General features: G+C 47.1%; 1 protein-coding gene across 2 annotated transcripts in view; it reads left to right on the forward strand.

Annotated features, from left to right (window-relative positions):
* Positions 1–23,664, forward strand: part of mipol1 (mirror-image polydactyly 1) — a 57,906-nt gene that overhangs the window by 26,345 nt on the left and 7,897 nt on the right. For both annotated transcript variants that reach the window (XM_073483471.1, XM_073483470.1), the window contains 4 exons: positions 7,443–7,476; positions 7,565–7,735; positions 13,155–13,208; positions 20,787–20,881. In XM_073483471.1, coding sequence (XP_073339572.1) covers positions 7,443–7,476; positions 7,565–7,735; positions 13,155–13,208; positions 20,787–20,881 — 354 coding nt within the window. The remainder of the gene's footprint in view (positions 1–7,442; positions 7,477–7,564; positions 7,736–13,154; positions 13,209–20,786; positions 20,882–23,664) is intronic.

Genomic DNA, 23,664 nt, shown 5'->3' on the forward strand with positions numbered 1-23,664 from the left:
AGAGGTAGAGTCAGAGGTAGTATCAGAGGTAGAGTCAGAGGTAGAGTCAGAGGTAGTATCAGAGGTAGAGTCAGAGGTAGTGTCAGAGGTAGAGTCAGAGGTAGTGTCAGAGGTAGTATCAGAGGTAGAGTCAGAGGTAGAGTCAGAGGTAGTATCAGAGGTAGAGTCAGAGGTAGTGTCAGAGGTAGAGTCAGAGGTAGTGTCAGAGGTAGTATCAGAGGTAGAGTCAGAGGTAGAGTCAGAGGTAGAGTCAGAGGTAGTATCAGAGGTAGTATCAGAGGTAGAGTCAGAGGTAGAGTCAGAGGTAGAGTCAGAGGTAGAGTCAGAGGTAGTACCAGAGGTAGAGTCAGAGGTAGAGTCAGAGGTAGAGTCAGAGGTAGTATCAGAGGTAGTATCAGAGGTAGAGTCAGAGGTAGAGTCAGAGGTAGAGTCAGAGGTAGAGTCAGAGGTAGTATCAGAGGTAGTATCAGAGGTAGAGTCAGAGGTAGAGTCAGAGGTAGTGTCAGAGGTAGTATCAGAGGTAGAGTCAGAGGTAGAGTCAGAGGTAGAGTCAGAGGTAGTATCAGAGGTAGTATCAGAGGTAGAGTCAGAGGTAGAGTCAGAGGTAGAGTCAGAGGTAGAGTCAGAGGTAGTATCAGAGGTAGTATCAGAGGTAGAGTCAGAGGTAGAGTCAGAGGTAGAGTCAGAGGTAGAGTCAGAGGTAGTATCAGAGGTAGAGTCAGAGGTAGAGTCAGAGGTAGAGTCAGAGGCAGAGTCAGAGGTAGAGTCAGAGGTAGAGTCAGAGGTATCAGAGGTAGAGTCAGAGGTAGAGTCAGAGGTAGAGTCAGAGGTAGAGTCAGAGGTAGAGTCAGAGGTAGAGTCAGAGGTAGTATCAGAGGTAGAGTCAGAGGCAGAGTCAGAGGTAGAGTCAGAGGTAGTATCAGAGGTAGAGTCAGAGGCAGAGTCAGAGGTAGAGTCAGAGGTAGTATCAGAGGTAGAGTCAGAGGTAGAGTCAGAGGCGTAGTATTGGCGAACCGATCCAGTGTGAATGGATAGGCCGGCGGCGCGGAGCGAGGGCGTGTCGATCTGACCATCTGATAACTAAACATGTCCTTCACTCAACAAAATAAAGTGAAATGTCCCACAAAGCAACTTTACAGGACCACACAACAGTAACGTGGTAAGTGGTGGTGTTTTTGTCAACTTATATGAGGAAAAAAATACCGCAGTTATTCGTGGAGAAGTGTCTGTCCTCCTCTCTGTCCGACCGACTCTTCGTCACATTTCTGCCCGAAAAACAGTGTCTGTCCGCGGCAAAAACTTTAACTCACCAAGTGTTTGTCGCGGTGAAAAAAATCACCACGACGGTCAGCCCTCCCGACCGAGACTTCGGTGAACTTTCCCCCAGAAAACAGCCTCCCTCCCCGCGAGTGACAGAGTCAGACAGCGTCCTGTTGACTGATGCCGATTATGTAATTATGTAATTTAGAGAAAAACGTAACTTTTTCATTTTCCAGGATGTATGGTGGATCAGGATCTCAATCACAACACATTATAACTACATCCATATGATTTTAAACAGTCAGCGGGTACATGTTTAGATTAACAGGAAGACACCGGGGAAACACGTTGAAAAAAAAAGTCATTATCATGACGTGTACCGTCACGCCTCTTTTGGATCCACAGCGCGGGCTTTCTGTGTGAATTACACTCTGGTTCGTCTTTCACGCCGGAGCTGCTCGGCTCAACAACCAACGGCGGAGAATTGGCGAACCGCTGCTGCGGCGATAATGCGGCGACTCTGTGTGAAAAGGGTTGCTAACAAACACACACACACACACACACAAACAAACACACACACACTAACACACACACACACACACACACTAACACGCGCACACACACTAACACAAACACACACACACTAACACACACACTAACACAGACACACACACTAACACAAACACACACACACTAACACACATACACACACTAACACACACTAACACACTAACACACACACACACTAAACACACTAAACACAAACACAAACACACACTTACACAAACACACACACTAACACACACACACACCAACACACATGATCATAATAAATGAGTTCTAGATAAATGATGTTATAAAGAGCTGCAGGTTGTTGAGGAGGAGACTGTTTGTTTGTTTGTTTGTTTGCTTGCTTGTTTCCTCTGAGGACAAACTGACTTCAACATGTCGATTCACTTATTTACATTTATATAGAGGATGAAAACAACTCCTCTCCTCCTCTCTCCTCTCCTCTCCTCTCTTCTCCTCTCCTCTCTTCTCCTCTCCTCCTCTCTCCTCTCCTCTCCTCTCCTCTCCTCTCCTCTCCTCTCCTCTCCTCTCCTCTCCTCTCCTCCTCTCTCCTCTCATCTCCTCCTCTCTCCTCCTCTCTCCTCTCCTCCTCTCCTCCTCTCCTCCTCTCTCCTCCTCTCTCCTCTCCTCTCCCTTCCTCTCTCCTCTCCTCTCCTCTCCTCTCCTCTCCTCTCCTCTCCTCTCCTCTCCTCTCTTCTCCTCTCCTCCTCTCTCCTCTCCTCTCCTCTCCTCTCCTCTCCTCTCCTCTCCTCTCCTCTCCTCCTCTCTCCTCTCCTCTCCTCTCTTCTCCTCTCCTCTCCTCTCCTCTCCTCTCTTCTCCTCTCCTCCTCTCTCCTCTCCTCTCCTCTCCTCTCCTCTCCTCCTCCTCTCCTCCTCTCTCCTCTCATCTCCTCCTCTCTCCTCCTCTCTCCTCTCTCCTCATTATTCATCTCCTCAATCTTGTTAAGAGCTGTGAAATGAGCTCTCCTCCTCCTTGAGGAGCCTCCAAATAGACCAGAAAATCTAATTACAGATAATACCCCTCCCCCACCTCCTCCCTCTGCCTCTCCCTGTCCTCCATCACCAGCCCCACCCCCCCACCCCCCCGACCTCCCCCCTGGATGAGAGGGTAATTGATATTGGAGGCCACAATCCTCTTTATGAGGGACAGAATATGGAGGAGCATGTTCCATCTGTCAGCACTGAGAGTGTGTTACTGTGTGTGTGTTGATGTGTGTGTGTTTTCCTAATAGAGAGAGGCGGCCTGTAATACCTTTTGTAAATGTGTATGTTTTAGTTTGTTTGTTTCAGGCTGAAGAGAGAGAGAGTGAAGAATATGAAGCGGCTGTTTGTTTTCCATCAAACGGCAAAATTTAAGACCGCAGTAAGACAAATGTCAGCCAGTTACAATCCAGTTACAGCCCAGTTACAGCCCAGTCACAATCCAGTTACAATCCAGTTACAACCAGTTACAATCCAGTTACAAATCAGTTACAGCCCAGTTACAGCCCAGTCACAATCCAGTTACAATCCAGTTACAGCCCAGTTACAGCCCAGTTACAATCCAGTTACAAATCAGTTACAGCCCAGTTACAGCCCAGTCACAATCCAGTTACAATCCAGTTACAGCCCAGTTACAATCCAGTTACAATCCAGTTACAAATCAGTTACAGCCCAGTTACAGCCCAGTTACAATCCAGTTACAGCCCAGTTACAGCCCAGTCACAATCCAGTTACAATCCAGTTACAGCCCAGTTACAATCCAGTTACAATCCAGTTACAGCCCAGTTACAGCCCAGTCACAATCCAGTTACAATCCAGTTACAGCCCAGTTACAATCCAGTTACAATCCAGTTACAAATCAGTTACAGCCCAGTTACAGCCCAGTTACAATCCAGTTACAGCCCAGTTACAGCCCAGTCACAATCCAGTTACAATCCAGTTACAGCCCAGTTACAATCCAGTTACAATCCAGTTACAGCCCAGTTACAGCCCAGTCACAATCCAGTTACAATCCAGTTACAAATCAGTTATAGCCCAGTTACAGCCCAGTTACAATCCAGTCACAATCCAGTTACAGCCCAGTTACAATCCAGTTACAATCCAGTCACAGCCCAGTCACAATCCAGTTACAGCCCAGTTACAATCCAGTTACAAATCAGTTATAGCCCAGTTACAGCCCAGTCACAATCCAGTTACAGCCCAGTTACAATCCAGTTACAATCCAGTTACAGCCCAGTTACAATCCAGTTACAAATCAGTTGCAGCCCAGTCACAATCCAGTTACAGCCCAGTTACAATCCAGTTACAAATCAGTTGCAGCCCATTCACAGCCCAGTCACAATCCAGTTACAATCCAGTTACAGCCCAGTTACAATCCAGTTACAAATCAGTCACAGCCCAGTCACAGCCCAGTCATGATCCAGTTACAATCCAGTTACAGCCCAGTTACAATCTAGTTACAATCCAGTTACAGCCCAGTTACAATCCAGTTACAATCCAGTTACAGCCCAGTCACAGCCCAGTCACAATCCAGTTACAATCCAGTTACAAATCAGTTGCAGCCCAGACACAGCCCAGTCACAATCCAGTTACAATCCAGTCACAGCCCAGTCACAGCCCAGTCACAATCCAGTTACAATCCAGTTACAGCCCAGTTACAGCCCAGTTACAATCCAGTTACAGCCCAGTTACAATCCAGTTACAGCCCAGTTACAATCCAGTTACAAATCAGTTGCAGCCCATTCACAGCCCAGTCACAATCCAGTTACAGCCCAGTCACAATCCAGTTACAATCCAGTCACAGCCCAGTCACAATCCAGTTACAATCCAGTTACAGCCCAGTTACAATCCAGTTACAAATCAGTCACAGCCCAGTCACAGCCCAGTCACAATCCAGTTACAATCCAGTTACAGCCCAGTTACAATCCAGTTACAATCCAGTTACAAATCAGTTGCAGCCCATTCACAGCCCAGTCACAATCCAGTTACAATCCAGTTACAGCCCAGTTACAATCCAGTTACAATCCAGTTACAGCCCAGTTACAATCCAGTTACAATCCAGTTACAATCCAGTTACAGCCCAGTTACAATCCAGTTACAATCCAGTTACAGCCCAGTCACAATCCAGTCACAGCCCAGTCACAATCCAGTTACAATCCAGTTACAGCCCAGTCACATCCCAGTCACAATCCAGTTACAATCCAGTTACAGCCCAGTTACAATCCAGTTACAATCCAGTTACAGCCCAGTTACAATCCAGTTACAATCCAGTTACAGCCCAGTCACAATCCAGTCACAGCCCAGTTACAATCCAGTTACAGCCCAGTTACAATCCAGTTACAATCCAGTTACAGCCCAGTCACAATCCAGTCACAGCCCAGTCACAATCCAGTTACAATCCAGTTACAGCCCAGTCACATCCCAGTCACAATCCAGTTACAGCCCAGTTACAATCCAGTCACAATCCAGTTACGATCCAGTTACAGCCCAGTTACAGCCCAGTCACAATCCAGTCACAATCCAGTTACAGCCCAGTTACAGCCCAGTCACAACCCAGTCACAATCCAGTTACAGCCCAGTTACAATCCAGTTACAATCCAGTTACAAATCAGTTACAGCCCAGTCACAGCCCAGTTACAATCCAGTTACAATCCAGTTACAGCCCAGTTACAATCCAGTTACAATTAGGGCTGTCAACGAATATTCTAAATTCGAATATATATTCGAATATTTTTAAAAAACGGAGATTCGATTGTGAAAATTAATATTCGACTGTGGAAAAAAAACACATTAGCGGCTGCTTTGCGAGTGGGCGCACTGCAGTTACAGCCCAGTTACAATCCAGTTACAGCCCAGTTACAATCCAGTTACAATACAGTTACAGCCCAGTTACTATCCAGTTAGAAATCAGATACAGCCCAGTTACAATCAAGTTACAATCCAGTTACAGCCCAGTTACAATCCAGTTACAATCCAGTTACAGTCCAGTGTAGTAGTGATGTAGTATATATTGAGGGATGTACTCAGTATAGGTTTAGTATATTTTTATTATATATTGTTGACATGCATCATGAAGACGGAAGTTTGTCCTCCGGCTGACGCCTGCAGATCTTAAATACAGAGGCTGGTGGTGGAGGTATTTTCAGTACATGTTGTGTATATTTTCAGTACATGTTGTGGGTATCTCAGAACATCTTGTGTATAGTTTCAGTACATGTTGTGTATATTTTCAGTACATGTTGTGTATAGTTTCAGTACATGTTGTGGGTATTTCAGTACATCTTGTGTATAGTTTCAGTACATGTTGTGGGTATATCAGTACATGTTGTAGGTATTTCAGTGCATCTTGTGTATATTTTCAGTGCATATATTCTTATATATACAGTTAATATTTTACTTGTATTGATCGTGGAGACAGAAGTTTGTCAGTAGGACTCCTCCGGCTGACGCCTGCAGATCTTAAACACAGAGGCTGGTGGTGGAGGGAGCCGAGCCGAGCTGAGCTGAGCCGGGCTGGATGGGCTGTAAGCAGGGTGTTAGAGGAGCTTTATTGGAGGCGGCTGGTCTTTCATTACCTGCTGTTCCCTGCAGAGCAGAGCCGCCTCGGCCACCTTATTACAGTTTATTACAGAAAAACAGCAGCAGGCTAAATGAAAAGCGCTTCCCAGGAGGAGAGGCAGGAGATCAGCTAGTTACCAGCTCCACGTCCACCATCATGGCTGTGAGAGGGAGAAATAAACTCCTCGACAGCAGAGCAGTCCGCTCGGCCGACGCCCTCGCAGCTTTACTGATTTTGAAATGACGGAGAGTTTCAGGTGGACTTCAGGGAGCGCAGGACAAAATTACTGCAGCCGCGGCGCTCAGGTCATCTAACAGGCTGCTGCAGAGGTCCAGCTTTAATTTGGTCAGCAGCAGCAACACTGGAGGGGGGGGGGCAGAGGCAGATTAAACTACCCCCTAGAGCAGAAATCACCACATGCTCCCCCATTATCAATGCAAATTTATTTAAGAACTATAATCATAAACTTGATCAACTGAAAAACTGGACTGAATCTAAAGCTGTAACTGAGAGACGAACCTGAAGTCAGAAAGCGTCTTTGTTAATTAATGGACGTCTTCATCTGATACATTTATTTTTAAATAGTGTCAGTGCCCCCCCCCCCCCCCCCCCCAACAACACACTCGACATTAAGTTAAAATACACAAGCCAAGAGTTTACCCCCCTTTATAGTGAAAATAAATACAGAGAGATGGAGCTGTTGTGGCCTTGAGGGTCTGGAGCACTGAGGGTCTGGAGCACTGAGGGTCTGGGGCACTGAGGGTCTGGAGCACTGAGGGTCTGGGGCACTGAGGGTCTGGGGCACTGAGGGTCTGGAGCACTGAGGGTCTGGAGCACTGAGGGTCTGGAGCACTGAGGTGGTTCCTGTCCTGCCTGCTGGTGATATAGCCACATCAGCTACAGTCTTTAGGTTTTCAGTTTCAGTCGGTTGAAGGTGTTTTTCAGTCGGTGGTGAGTTCTGATGAACATTGTTTCTGGAGTTTTTCCATCAGATCTACAGGAACACTGATACAAACACAGATCCTGGATGTGATGAAGAAAATTGAAGTGGTTTGTGTCTGTTTGTCTTCAGGTTGGAGGATTTCCACCTTGTGGACTCTCACATGGTAAAACACTCACACTGTGTCACTGTAACATCACTTCTTCTGTGTTTAAAATCAGATTATTGATCTGATCTTGTTTTTTATTGGTCAGGACGTTGACGAGCTCCTTCAATGTGTCTGTGACGCCGACTCCGTACAGGAAGTGGAACAGTTCGGGTCAGTTCTGGTTCAGCGTCTACGGCTGGCGAGACAACGGAGAAATGACATCACTGCTCAGGAGATGAAGGCTGTGATGGAGGAGAGAGACATCTCTGTAGCCAAGGTGAGTCTGTCTGTCTGTCTGTTTGTCTGTCTGTCTGTTTACCTGTCTGTCTCTTTACCTGTCTGTCTGTCTCTTTACCTGTCTGACTTGTTATGGTCCACACAGTAACCACTTAAGTAAACCAAATAATTTATTAAAGATAACTCAACTCTGAGGTGTAAAGTCAGTAGTGAAAGATGGCTGTTGGGTGCTAACCTAAACTATTTAACATGAACCAAAGCTAACTAAACATAATCACAACCCAAACAAGACCAAAATGGAGTGCCCAAAAAGGCACCAGTCCTCCAGGAGGGAGAGAGAGAGGGAGCCATCTTGGAGTCACCTGACTTATAAAGGCTCTTAACAGGTGACACCAATCCCTCAATGAAGTGGGCAGGGCCAGACCATCAGGAAGAACCAGAAAAGAGGAGCACAAGCAGGAAAGGGGCAACACAGATACTGGCCTAAGGCCTAGGGCCATCACAGACTGTTTACCTGTCTGTCTGTCTGTCTGTCTGTCTGTGACAGTCCGTCAGTATAATCAGTCAGGTGGTGCACCAGTGGTCCGCTGACAGGAAGTGGAGCTATGTTTGTGTTCGGTTGTCACATTCTTGGCGTTACTGGAACGACTCGACTGAATCTCATTTCATCTGGTACAAATGTCCAGTTGGACTCAAAGATGAACCGATTAGACTTTGGTGGTCAAAGGTCCAAGGTCACTGTGACCTCACAAACACCAGATTGTGACTTTATCTCACGTGTTTGGATGCTGAACCGGTGTCACACTTAAGATCTGTCGTGGATCTCAGTGATGTTCCTACGACTGGCCTCAGTTTTTCTCCAGGAAGTCTCTCTGCTCCATCTTTGTCTGTTGTTGGTCAAGTTTCACGTTTTCAGAGATTATTACTCTGATCAGACACTTCTCTTGACCAGATCTGACTCTCCAGGTAATCCAGTCCTGAGGACTTCCTGTTGACCATCATCTGACCTTTGATTGAACCAAAGCCTTAAGAATTAGTGTGATGAACACAGTGACGTGTCACTGAGTTGAGCTCACAGACGCTCAGTCAATCTTTGACAGACCCAGTGGATGAAAACAGATTTAATTTTTTTCAAAAATCAAAATCATTTTTCTTCAAATCGAAACAGATTAAAAAAAAGAGAAAACCTTGTGTTTGTGATCGTCCACACAGACGCAGCCTGTGGTTGTGACATCACAGGTCGATCAAACAGGAAGTGACTGTTGAGTTCATGATCAGAGACGTGACCACAGATCAGAGTTTGTACTGATGTCACTTCTCACGCCTCTAAGTCGTCTCTTTAACCCTGTTGGTGCGCCGCAGCATGCTGCTCAGCGTGGTGCGAAGCGTCAGCCGGGTTACGGAGGCCCTGGCAGGACAAACCTCAAATATTTGAGTTTGAATGTGAACATGAATATTTTGAATGGAGAGAAAACAAAATGATGCAGAGACAAATATTGACAGTGAGACGGAGACGACCTGATGAAGCTGATGTTTGCTGAACCACTCGCTGTTTATACACCTGTTTGTCTGCTCAGGTGTGTGTGTTTGAGGACACACTCTATACTACCTGCCTGTGTGTGTGTGTGTGTGTGTGTGTGTGTGTGTGTGTGTGTGTGTGTGTGTGTTATTTGAACGTAATCTCTCTGCTCAGTGTTTGTTGATGGAGACAGAGGAGCTGCTGATGGACTCACAGATATTTAAATCAGACCTGATCTGCAGCTTCTCTCACCTGGATGATATCATCACTGCTGTCAGACCCACACACTGACCGTAAAACTTACTCCACCTGTAACTCCACCTGTAACTACTCCATGTTACAGCTGTACCTAACAATGTGGCCACTGAGAGTAGAAACGTGACACTATGATAGAACACAGACTGTAAATAAAAAGATTTTATCTGCCCTGAGTCGTGTCTGCAGGCCAACAAGTTTCAGTAATTAGGTTGCGCAACCTGAATGTTGCCTGAGAGACAAACTTCAGGGTGTAAAAACAAATAATTTCTGCAGCTCATTGAGCTCACAGTGACGACTGATTACAAATCAATACTCTGATCAGCTCAGATCGATCAGGACATATAAACATATAGAATACTAAAGTGTTTTAACACTTAAAAAACAGACGCTGCTTCATTTCATTTAAATGAACCTTCATGTAATAATCAACTCATATTTTCATTTTATGCACAAAATTGAATCCAATCGAAAACAGTTTTTCAGCAGCTGTTCTTCAGCTTTCTGTCACATCACATGATCTTCATCAGCACATTTATGTTGAGCTCCATTTAAAACTAATATTCTGTTGAGATTGTAATCTGAGGCGAAATCTGGATGATGTCAGTCAATAATCAATAAGTGAAGATGATGTTCAGAGGATGATTGAAAAGTTTAAAGTATGAAGAAGAAGATCCAGATTTTCTTCTTCCTGTCGCTCCTCTGGAAGCTGATTATTATCGAAGTTCACTTCACAGAGTTTATTACCAAAACCTGCAGAGTCCTGGATTTATTACCCACAATTCATCTTGATTCATATACCGCTCTCTGTGGGAGGATCAGGGAGGGGGGGCCGGTCTGAGGGAGGAAGACGAGGAGAAATGAAAAAGATGAAGAGAAGTCTGACTGATGGAGGCATGACAGGGGGGGGGGACGATCGAGGGGAGAGATGAGAGAGGGGGGGGCGGAGCTCCCAGCATGGAGGCTCAAAGCTCCGCCTCCACCTGGTGTCTGACAGATCAGAAACCCTCACCATGGTAACCAGCCTGCAGCAGCACTGCTGCACAGTGGAAGCCATGGCAACAGTCGTCAAGGAAGCAGAGGAAGGATGCAAGAGAGAGAGGAAGTGGTGCTGAAGAGAGGAAGTGATACTGAAGAGAGGAAGTGGTGCTGAAGAGAGGAAGTGGTGCTGAAGCGAGGAAGTGGTGATGAAGTGATACTGAAGAGAGGAAGTGGTGCTAAAAAGAGGAAGTGGTGCTAAAAAGAGGAAGTGGTGCTAAAAAGAGGAAGTGATACTGAAGAGAGGAAGTGGTGCTAAAAAGAGGAAGTTATACTGAAGAGAGGAAGTGGTGACAAAGCGGTACTCGTAGTGATGAAGCGGTACTTGTAGTGATGAAGCGGTACTTGTAGAGATGAAGCGGTACTTGTAGAGATGAAGCGGTACTCGTAGTGACGAAGCGGTACTTGTAGAGATGAAGCGGTACTTGTAGAGATGAAGCGGTACTCGTAGAGATGAAGCGGTACTCGTAGTGATGAAGCGGTACTCGTAGAGATGAAGCGGTACTCGTAGTGATGAAGCGGTACTCGTAGAGATGAAGCGGTACTCGTAGAGATGAAGCGGTACTCGTAGAGATGAAGCGGTACTCGTAGTGATGAAGCGGTACTCGTAGTGATGAAGCGGTACTCGTAGAGATGAAGCGGTACTCGTAGTGATGAAGCGGTACTCGTAGAGATGAAGCGGTACTCGTAGAGATGAAGCGGTACTCATAGTGATGAAGCGGTACTTGTAGAGATGAAGCGGTACTCGTAGTGATGAAGCGGTACTTGTAGAGATGAAGCGGTACTCGTAGAGAGAGAAAGCGGTACTCGTAGTGATGAAGTGGTTCTTGTAGAGATGAAGCAGTACTCGTAGAGATGAAGCGGTACTTGTAGAGATGAAGCGGTACTCGTACTGATGAAGTGGTACTTGTAGAGATGAAGCAGTACTTGTAGAGAGAGAAAGCGGTACTCGTAGTGATGAAGTGGTTCTTGTAGAGATGAAGCAGTACTCGTAGAGATGAAGCGGTACTTGTAGAGATGAAGCGGTACTTGTAGTGATGAAGCGGTACTTGTAGAGATGAAGCAGTACTTGTAGAGAGAGAAAGCGGTACTCGTAGTAATGAAGTGGTTCTTGTAGAGATGAAGCAGTACTCGTAGAGATGAAGCGGTACTTGTAGAGATGAAGCGGTACTCGTACTGATGAAGCGGTACTTGTAGAGATGAAGCGGTACTCGTAGTGATGAAGTGGTTCTTGTAGTGATGAAGCGGTACTCGTAGTAGTGAACCATTAAACCTGTGTCAGTTTCAACACAAATCCATCTTTACTTCTCTTGGCTCCGCCCCTGCGCCTCACACCTGAACACCCACCCTCGTGACCCCTCCACCCTCGCCGCAGTAACACCCCGCCCGCCTCCATTAACCTCATAAAAGTTCTGGTATCGCTTCAGTATCACCCAGTCTATTGCTGCTAACCCCCGCCAATATCATGGCTCCGCCATCTTTTAACACCCCGCCCCTCTGTGTTAACACCACCCCTCCATAGTAACACCTTAATCCCGCCCTCGCTCTGTCGCAGCGGCGTGCTGAAATATGTTTCAAATGCCGCTGTAATCCTCGGAGGAGAAGAAGAAGAGAGAGAACACTCCATGCTGGAGGATTCCTCTCCTCCCCCCCGCTGCTCGCCAATCCCTCGCTCCCTCTCCTCATCTCTCAGGGATTATCTCCCCGCCGCAGCCGGAACTTCTGGGAAATATTAGAAAAGTGGGGGAGGCATCTCCCTGAGCGCTCCCAGTGTCTCTCTGCCTCTCTCTCTCCTTCATATGACAGCTGCTGCTGCTTTTTATTGAGTTAATATCAGGTAATTACAGCTTATTACAGCTTATTAAAGCTCCTCTCAGGGAGGTTGTTGGTTTGATTCCCACAGGCACACTGCTCTGTAAAGGACCACTACACTGTTTTCAGACACACAATCACCTGTCGCCGGGCAGATTGCACTCTGGAGAATCATGTTGATGACATTAATGATCTCATAGTGAGAGAAGAGTTTGAATTGATCTATCTTTATTTAATCTTTATGTCACTAAAACAAGGAACCACAAATCAATGAATAATGTCAGAAAGATCATTAGTGCAGAAATTAATGATTATTTTTTTTATTGATCAATCTGTGGATTATTTATGGATTCATCGATTGGTTGTTTACTGCAACTTAATCTTTGAATTGATGCAGTTGTAGTTTGATCAATCTGAGGTTCAGATCGTGAAGCATTGCTCATACGGATGAATGTTTTAATGAACTGAGATATTCAAAAACAAACAAGCCAATGAGCTGCAGCACACACTGCACATGGTTATGACATCATCAGTCCTGTCAGCAGGTGTGACGTCCATGCTCACACACTCACGTTCGTCTGATCTGTGTAATATTAATCTGTTTAGAAGAGAGTGTCGACTGCTGTCAATGAATCTGTAAAGTTAAAGGTGGTGTGTCCGAGGTGTGTACATTACCATGGTAACTCTTAGAGGAAGTGATGTTGCAGGTTGGCGCGCGTGTGTGTGTGTGTGTGTGTGTGTGTGTGTGTGTGTGTGTGTGTGTGTGTGTGTGTGTGTGTGTGGTTGTTAATGTGTCAATGTGTCAGATCAATAATCAGATATTTTCTTTCCTCAGTGTAAACGGTTGGAACAGGATCTGATTCAGGAGAGAGAGCAGTGGGCAAGTGAGGTAAACACACACACACACACTCTGTGTTGAATGATGATGATGGGATGTCTGCTCCATCGTCATGACAACCTGCCGTGGAGACGCTGCTGCAGCTTGTTTGCCAACAACTTGTTATTCAAACTGGGTCGCTGTATGTGTGAGTGTGTTTGTGTGTCTGACTGTGTGTGTGTGTGTGTGTGTGTGTGTGTGCGTGCGTGTGTGTGTATGTGAGACTGAGTGTGTTCAGTCTGAAGCTTCAGGTTAGACTCAGTCAGGTGAAACAGGTGAAGGTCAGGTGTTCAGTTGTGATGAAGTTTAGGTGTCGTGGAAACATTTTGTCAGTGAGAGTTCTCACATGATTAGAAAGACAAACGTACGTGTGTGTGTATGTGTGTGTGTGTGTGTGTGTGTGTGAGCACAGTGTGAAGTGTTGGACTGTTAAATGTTGGTAAAGCCAGTTTGAGCAGGAGGTCCAGCAGCTCGTCTCCTGATGGTTTGAATATCTCATGATGTATTTCTGTCTGTTGTTTCAGACTCAGTAGAATCTGTTGTTTTGTTCGGTCTTCCTCCTGCAGCTCTGTCTGTTTTCTGCTGCTGCTGAAATATATTACATTTTGTTATTAATGTAGCACTCGCTCATTTTTTTCTCCATGAAGTCTGTTAATTAGGCTGGAGGGCTCCGGGGGGATTAGAGCCTGGAGAGGTTTTTAATTTCCAACAGAAACACCAACAGCTGCTGTTCAATTAACCGACAGACTGTCAGAGAGCCGCCCGAAACACAGAGCCCAAACCAGAGAACACCAAGTTCAAACCACAAAACACTGAACTGAAACCACAAAACACTGAAGCTGAAGCCACAAAACACTGAAGCTGAAGCCACAAAACACTGAAGCTGAAGCCACAAAACACTGAGCTGAAGCCACAAAACACTGAAGCTGACACCACAAAACACTGAAGCTGAAACCACAAAACACTGAACTGAAACCACAAAACACTGAAGCTGAAGCCACAAAACACTGAAGCTGAAGCCACAAAACACTGAGCTGAAGCCACAAAACACTGAGCTGAAGCCACAAAACACTGAAGCTGACACCACAAAACACTGAACTGAAACCACAAAACACTGAACTGAAACCACAAAACACTGAAGCTGAAGCCACAAAACACTGAAGCTGAAGCCACAAAACACTGAAGCTGAAACCACAAAACACTGAACTGAAACCACAAAACACTGAACTGAAACACAAAACACTGAAGCTGAAGCCACAAAACACTGAAGCTGAAGCCACAAAACACTGAGCTGAAGCCACAAAACACTGAAGCTGAAACCACAAAACACTGAAGCTGAAACCACAAAACACTGAACTGAAACCACAAAACACTGAACTGAAACCACAAAACACTAAAGCTGAAGCCACAAAACGCTGAGTTGAAGCCACAAAACACTGAAGCTGAAGCCACAAAACACTGAAGCCACAAAACACTGAGCTGAAGCCACAAAACACTGAAGCTGAAACCACAAAACACTGAAGCTGAAACCACAAAACACTGAACTGAAACCACAAAACACTGAACTGAAACACAAAACACTGAAGCTGAAGCCACAAAACACTGAAGCTGAAGCCACAAAACACTGAGCTGAAGCCACAAAACACTGAAGCTGAAACCACAAAACACTGAAGCTGAAACCACAAAACACTGAACTGAAACCACAAAACACTGAACTGAAACCACAAAACACTGAAGCTGAAGCCACAAAACGCTGAGTTGAAGCCACAAAACACTGAAGCTGAAGCCACAAAACGCTGAGCTGAAGCCACAAAACACTGAGCTGAAGCCACAAAACACTGAAGCTGAAACCACAAAAAACTGAACTGAAGCCACAAAACACTGAAGCTGAAACCACAAAACACTGAACTGAAACCACAAAACACTGAACTGAAGCCACAAAACACTGAAGCTGAAGCCACAAAACGCTGAGTTGAAACCACAAAACACTGAACTGAAGCCACAAAACACTGAAGCTGAAGCCACAAAACACTGAAGCTGAAGCCACAAAACACTGAAGCTGAAGCCACAAAACACTGAAGCTGAAGCCACAAAACACTGAACTGAAGCCACAAAACACTGAACTGAAGCCACAAAACACTGAAGCTGAAGCCACAAAAACTGGACGGATGGATAGATGGGTAGATAGATGGATGTATAGATTGATTCATAGATAGATAGACAGATAGTCGAGATAGTTAGCGTAGCAGCTATAGCGTCAGTTCATCTGAACTGCTGCTGCTGCTGCTGCTGATGATATAAAGTCAGGTCAGCGTACTGATGAGTCGTCTCTTCAACAGTATTATTATTATTATCACTGGATCTCTGTTTAACAAGACCTGTGACTCCTGTTAAAGGTCCAGGGAGGTTAGTTTCATTACCACCTCCCCCCCCCCCCCCTTCATTGACCTTAACTCCTCATGTTAAAGGTCAGCCCGGTGTCGCTCCTGCTTACTGATCATCTCATTTGGAAATTATTCTGATTAATAAGTCGAGCGGCTCTTTTGAAGCGTCTCGTCCGGCCCGGCTGGAGAAGACACATATTGACTCTCTGGGTTTGGTTTCTCTTTTGATGTCTCACTTTAAACTCGCAGACCTTGAGAGCTTTAATTAGCATAGAGGAGGAGGAGGAGGAGGAGGAGGAGGTCAGGATCAGGTCTGTATTCTCTGCTGGAGGCGACCTCCACCCTGTTTGACCAGAGACAAAGTGAGGTACCACGTCCTGTACCTGTCAGCCTACAAATTCAAACCTGCTGCAGCTGTGTGAGGAGAGGGGAGGTGAGGAGAGGGGAGGAGAGAGGAGGAGGAGAGGAGAGGGGAGGAGAGAGGAGGAGGAGAGGAGAGAGGAGGAGGTGAGGAGAGAGGATGTGAGGAGAGAGGAGGAGGAGGTGAGGAGAGAGGAGGTGAGGAGAGGGGAGGAGAGGAGAGAGGAGGAGGTGAGGAGAGGGGAGGAGAGGAGGGGAGGAGAGAGGAGGAGGTGAGGAGAGAGGAGGATATGAGGAGAGAGGAGGTGAGGGGAGGGTGTGAGGAGAGAGGAGGGGAGGAGAGAGGAGGATATGAAAAGAGAGAGGAGGTGAGGAGAGGGGAGGGTGTGAGGAGAGAGGACGAGGTGAGGAGAGAGGACGAGGAGAGAGGAGGAGAGGAGAGAGGATGTGAGGAGAGAGGAGGAGGTGAGGAGAGGGGAGGAGAGGAGAGAGGAGGAGAGAGGAGGAGGTGAGGAGAGAGGAGGATATGAGGAGAGAGGAGGTGAGGAGAGAGGACGAGGAGAGGAGAGAGGATGTGAGGAGAGAGGAGGAGGTGAGGAGAGAGGACGAGCAGAGCAGAGAACTCCGCCCACAGCCCAGGTCTGACTGAAAGCCAGAGTATTGTCCACCATTTTAAAATAAGCATGTTCAACATGCAGTCGGGTCTTCACCAATCCCTTCAAGACCGGCAGCAGTTCCACACTGCCGATGCCCTGAGCGAGGTTCCTGCGAGTTAGCCAGATGGCTAACTTAGCAGATGCACTCAGAAAGTTCACCAGGGTGTGCACAGTCTTTCTTTTTGCATAATATTTTGGGCCAAAGATAAACAAAACAAAACTGAAATCCTCCCCCAGTCCCTCAAACCACCTTTTTAAAAGAAGGAACATTTCAGCAAGTCGAGGACACTCAACAAACAAATGCCCAAGTGTTTCTGTTTGTGTGCAGAACCCACATCCCTCCCTCAGCTCAGGATTAAGGTGCGCTCTGTATCTGTTCATAGCTATCGCCCCATGTACAATCCTCCACTGGAGGTCTGCTGTCTGCGTTTCAACAGGCAGCTCGTACAGAGACCGCCAGCTGCCTTTCGGGGAAACGTCTGGACCCAAAAACTCGGCCCACTTCGACTCCCTCACCCCTGCCAAGGTGCTCAGGTTGAGAACCTTCACACAGGCCTGGTGCGTGTTTGTTCCTGCGTCCTGAAACTTGTCCAGGCGAGGAGTTTCAAAAGACAGCAACTGTCCTCCTCTCTGCTGCCATTCCCCCAGAGCCGGGGTGATGGACACAGAAGGAAACACATATTCACCCTCCTCACTCCACTGTTCAAGGTTCAGACGGTCTTCCACAAATGTTCTCAGAGGTGGTGGCAGGGCGGCACAGACTTCCTCCAACACTCTGTTAATTATCCTGCTGGAGGTGATGTTGCTGCTGTCCCTCAGCGCGTCAACAGATGTTACCGTCATCTTCATTAGATGACCCAGTTTGGTGCAGCCGGCCGCTCTGAGTTTGACTTGCAGGCTGGCAGATTGCAACGTCCGACTCTTTAGCAGGTCGCTGAAGAACAAGAGTTCCTCGAACAACCACATGCCCCGAGTCTCCTTCTTGTTGCGCTCGATCTTAAAAACCTGCCAAGCCTGCAGAACAGAGGTGTAGAAGGGTGTTAGTCCACTGATGTCGACGTCCTCTAGCTGCAACAGAAAAAGTTGCTTGTCATAACCCAGACGCCCAGCTCTCCTCATCAGCAGGTGAGCTGTGTCACACCAGCTTGGGCTGCAGTTGTAGAGTAAAGTTGTAAAGTTTCTGAGCAGTCCGAAGTCTGAAAGATGCAACTTTTGCCCAGATGTTGATGAGGCCCTGTCCTCCTTTGGCCACAGGCAGATAGAGGGCTGCTGCCCGCACCCAGTGCTTCCCAGACCAGAAGAAGTCCAGGATGGCACATTGGATTTTGTCCACCAGGCCTATTGGTGGGGTCAGAGCCATGAGTTTGTGCCAAAGAGTCAAAGCGACCAAGCCATTGGCAACCAGAACTCTTCCCCTACACGACAGCTGGGGTAGCAACCATTTCCATTTAGACAACCAAGCACACACTTTCTCCTTCACTCCCTCCCAGTTCTTTTTTTCAAAGTTCTTTGTTCCGACATAAACCCCCAGAACCTTCAGACCTTCCCTGCCCCACTCAAGTCCACCAGGCAAACTGGGAGCTACCTGATTTCTCCAAGGCCCCATCAACAACGCCTCGCTCTTAGACCAGTTTACCCATGCAGATGAAGCGTTTTGAAATATGTCCAGGGTTTCCCTCAAATGTTGTGCATCTTCCTGGCTGGTGACAAAGATGTTTATATCGTCTGCATAAGCAGAAACAACAGGAGGAGGATGGCCAAGACTGTGGGACCCCGGCATTGAGAGACCACTAAGCCGCTCTCTCAACTTGCACAGCAAGGGCTCAATGGCTAGGCTGTAGAGCTGACCTGAAATAGGACAGCCCTGCCTTATCCCTCTCTGCACGGGAATCGGCCGACCCAGCCCCGCCCCCATCTTCACCATACACTGTGCACCCCTGTACAATAAACCAACCCACTCCAGAAAACCATCACCAATACCAAAAGACCTAAGTGTAGAAAACAAAAATGAGTGATCCACCCTATCAAAAGCCTTTTCCTGGTCCAAAGAAACAATACCCAAATTAACATTATACGAATTACAAACATCAATCACATCCCTAACAAGAAAAATGTTGTCCATTATTGTCCTGTCAGGAACACAATAGGTCTGATTACTATGTACAATAAGATCCAGAACATCCTTCAGTCTGTTCGATAGTGCTCTAGAGAGCACCTTATAGTCTGTGCAGAGGAGAGCTACTGGTCTCCAGTTCTTGAGCAGCACCAAGTCACCTTTTTTGGGCAACAAAGAAAGCACTGCTCTTTGGCAGGAGACAGGAAGAGTTCCAGTTTTAAAACTTTCAGATAAAACCCCATGCAGATCAGGACCAAGGATGTTCCAGAATTGTTGGAAGAAATCCGCAGAGAGGCCATCGATTCCTGGTGCCCATCCTGTCGCCATCTGGTTGACAGCAGTCGTCAGATCCTCCAGCGTCAGCTCACCATCCAGAGTTGCTTTTCCCTCTTGGCTGAGCTGAGGAAGCCCTTCCAGAAGCTCCCTGCAGGAATCCATGCTGCAGCTCTCTCTCCCAAACAGATTGGTGTAAAGGTCTGAAGCATGGGTCCTCATCTCCTCTGGATTGGTGGTCACTTTGCCTCCAGGGAGTTCAAGGCAGGTCATTTGCTTCCTCTGCGCCACAGATCTCTCCAAGTCAAAGAAAAAAGAACTCAGGGCATCCATGTCCTTGTGATGTGAGGAGAGAGGAGGAGAGGAGAGGGGAGGATGTGAGGAGAGAGGAGGTGAGGTTGCAGGTGATATGTCAGGATGGAGTGTTTTGATTGGCTGGATCTCTGATGTGTTCTTCTCACACCTGCAGTTAGTTTATTTGGGTAATTGTTGCGTTTCCTCTCCTGTTCCACGTGGATTTAAAGGAACAGTTCTGCTATAAAGTAAAACTCAACTGATGATATAAAGTCAGGCTCAGCCATCATCTCCTCCTGATGATATAAAGTCAGGCTCAGTCATCATCTCCTCCTGATGATATAAAGTCAGGTGAAGTCTCGTAGTCCACAGAACATTTCTGGAGCTTCACAGTAAAACAGAGTTGCAGCATTCTGCTAAACAACTGAAGCAGCTGGAGACTTGATTTAAAGGAGAAAAACATCATACAGCTTCATTAAAGGTTGGCAGTGTCAGACTGTCTTGTTTGACTCCCAGAATGCACCTGGAGTTCAGTCCAGGAGCTGACTGAGTAATGATCAGCTGCCTTAATACAATTACATCCTCATTAAGTGTGTTGACTCTCATGTTCCTTAATTAGTCCATTAGTTAATTAATCCTTTATTCAAACACAGTCTCACTGAGATCAACATCTTGATCTCTCTGTGCAGGAACACACCGCACACACACACACACACACACACACACCACACACACACTTATTCACACACACAGTCCAACACACAGTTAAAGTACTTCACAGCTGTACAGACGGCTCTGATATAAATCTGGTCCGTCTCTGCTGCAGGAAGACGTAAATACTTTTGAACTTTTCATGAGCAGAGAAAACAGAAAAGGTGCTGTGGTGTCCTACAACAACCAGAATGCATCACACTGAACAATAAACACTGCCGCTGATGGATGACATACTGCGAGGTGGGCGGGGCTTGGCTTTGGCTCAGACTCCATTTTGAAAGAGAAACGGTGAAGCAGCCAGCTGGTGTCAGGGCTAAATGTCTAATGACTACTGATGACGTATGAGGGTCTGAAGGGTGGTCCCATTTCAGAGGGGAAGATGTCCACCACTACCCCTCTGACTCTGTTCTGAGGGGCAACACCAGGGGGGAGGGGTAAAAACTGGACATGTGATTGACTCTTTGGTGTGAAGAAATGTAGCAGCCACTTCAGCAGTGATTAAAACTGTGACAGAAAAGATAAAATTATCTTTAAGATCAGTGCAGACAAAAAAACAATCGATCAACCCTTCAATCATCAATACACGATCTGATCACCAATCAATATGAGCCTAATTAACAGGGCTCCAATCAGAGTGGACCTTAGATAAAAGAACAGTCTGCTCTGAGGTCCTTCATCATCATCATCATCATCATCATCATCACTCACAGATCATCTGTTCTGCTAATGTAGACCTGAATGAGTCGACTATCAGGTTGTAAATGTGATTGACGTGTGTGTTATGTCCAATCAGGAGGAGCTGCTGAGGCTTCATCGAGAGAGAGGCGGAGCTCTGGAGGACAGACGGCAACTGGAGGCGGAGCTACAGGTGCTACAAGCCAATCACAGGTCAGACCATTGAAAAGTAGAAAGTCTCAGACACAGTAAATAAAGCTGCATGATCGTTCACAACAGAGACAACATAGTCTGTGGTTTTATAGAAATATATGTTACAGACATTTTAAACAGTCAGAAGAACCTGCTCTTATTAAAGGGTTGACTAAAGTATAACACATGACAGACATGTATAGAATAAATTCACCATGACACAATTATGATTACAACATTTTCACTACAAACTATCAATGGTTTTTGTATTAACAAGCAGGATTTGGGGCGCCCAGTAGCTCAGTAGGTAGAGCGAGCATCCCATGTACAGAGGCCCTGTCCTCGCTGGAGCGGCCCAGGGTTCGTGTCTGACCTGTGGCTCTTTGCTGCATGTCATCCCTCCTCTCGCTCATCCCACTTCCTGTCATCTATCCCAGCTGTCCTATGAATAAAGCCATAAAAGGGAAACAAACAAAAGAAAAAGGATTTGGTCTCTAAAATGTGATCAGATATAAGTGATGATCAGTCAGATACAACAGGAGATCGACTGCAAACAAGTTAACTTTATTTCTTTTAAAAAACTGAATCCTGTTCAGTTTTTAATATCATATAGATTCTAAATCATCATTCTTTGTCCAATCAGCTGCCAGAAAATTATGTATTGATAATTGACTGATAATTGATAGTTGGTCTTTGTTGGTGCTGGTTGAGATGAAAGTCACACAGCGACAGGGTTTGATGCTGGAGCTTTATTTAAAATGAACATGCAGAACAATGAAGGCTTTCAGTCTTTACATGACAATAAAATGATTGTGCTGTCAACACTGAGGTGAGTCCACAGAGATCAGGGAGGTATCAATAAAATATGATCATTATTTCACATGTAATCTATCAGTAAGGTCAAAGGTCACAGGATGATTCATTATGTTTAATGCTTCAGAAGTTTTCATTTCTATCAAAGAGTTTGTTACAGGGCATTTTAAGATGTATGTAACATTCTCTGTGTAGCAGGAGGAAGGAAGCTTTTACATCAGGGATGATTTAATCAGATTATCACACTGGAACACAACCATGTTGTAATGGACATCCGTCTGTGACTGTTCCACCCAATAACACAGACATGGAAAAGTTCCTTGAGGGTCTTACATTCCCTAATATTGATAATGACCAAGAAAGGAAACTAGACCAGCCATTGAATGTAGGCGAGATACTGGGATCAATTAAAGCTATGCAAAGCGGCAGAGCACCTGGGCCAGATGGTTTTCCCATCGAATTTTTCAAGAAATTTTCAGATAAACTGGTACCACTTTTGCTTAATATGGTAAATGACTCTTTAATCCGAGGTTCCCTGCCACAAACCCTTACAAATGCACCAATTACTCTATTTTTAAAACCTGGAAAGGATGCAAATGAATGCTCCTGTCCCTGCTGCTACTCCTGTCCCTGCTGCTGTCCCTGCTGCTGTCTCTGCTGCTGCTGCTCCTGTCCCTGCTGCTACTCCTGTCCCTGCTGCTGTCCCTGCTGCTGTCCCTGCTGCTACTCCTGTCCCTGCTGCTGCTCCTGTCCCTGTTGCTGCTCCTGTCCCTGCTGCTGTCTCTGCTGCTGCTGCTGCTCCTGTCCCTGCTGCTGTCCCTGCTGCTGCTCCTGTCCCTGCTGCTTCTCCTGTCCCTGCTGCTTCTCCTGTCCCTGCTGCTGTCCCTGCTGCTGCTCCTGTCCCTGCTGCTACTCCTGTCCCTGCTGCTACTCCTGTCCCTGCTGCTGTCTCTGCTGCTGCTGCTCCTGTCCCTGCTGCTACTCCTTTCCCTGCTGCTGTCCCTGCTGCTACTCTTGTCCCTGCTGCTGCTCCTGTCCCTGCTGCTGTCCCTGCTGCTGCTCCTGTCCCTGCTGCTACTCCTGTCCCTGCTGCTGTCCCTGCTGCTGCTCCTGTCCCTGCTGCTACTCCTGTCCCTGCTGCTGCTCCTGTCCCTGCTGCTACTCCTGTCCCTGCTGCTGTCCCTGCTGCTACTCCTGTGCCTGTCCCTGCTGCTGCCCCTACTGCTGCTCCTGCTCCTGTCCCTGCTGCTGCTCTGGTCCCTGCTCCTGTCCCTGTTGCTGCTCCTGTCCCTGCTGCTACTCCTGTCCCTGCTGCTGCTCCTGTCCCTGCTGCTGCTCCTGTCCCTGCTGCTACTCCTGTCCCTGCTGCTGTCCCTGCTGCTACTCTTGTCCCTGCTGCTGCTCCTGCTCCTGTCCCTGCTGCTGCTCCTTTCCCTGCTGCTACTCCTGTCCCTGCTGCTGTCCCTGCTGCTACTCTTGTCCCCGCTGCTGCTCCTGCTCCTGTCCCTGCTCCTGTCCCTGCTGCTGCCCCTACTGCTGCTCCTGCTCCTGTCCCTACTGCTGCTCCTGCTCCTGTCCCTGTTGCTGCTCCTGTCCCTGCTGCTATCTCTGCTGCTGCTCTTGTCCTTGCTGCTGTCCCTGCTCCCGTCCCTGTCCTTGCTGCTGCTCCTGTCCCTGCTGCTATCTCTGCTGCTGCTCTTGTCCTTGCTGCTGTCCCTGCTCCTGTCCCTGTCCTTGTCCCTGCTGCTGTCCCTACTGCTGCTCCTGCTCCTGTCCCTGCTGCTGCTCCTGTCCCTGCTGCTATCTCTGCTGCTGCTTTTGTCCTTGCTGCTGTCCCTGCTCCTGTCCCTGTCCCTGCTCCTGTCCCCCCCCCCCCCCCCCCCCCCGATTAGGCTGCTTCCTCCCCTGTTGAGGCACAAGTCATTATTTACACAAACATTTGAAAACCTCCTCTGTGACGAGCAGCTATGGCACTGAAAGTTTTGTCCCAT

The sequence above is a fragment of the Pagrus major genome, chromosome 16 (assembly GCF_040436345.1).
Source record: "Pagrus major chromosome 16, Pma_NU_1.0".
NCBI lineage: Eukaryota > Metazoa > Chordata > Actinopteri > Spariformes > Sparidae > Pagrus > Pagrus major.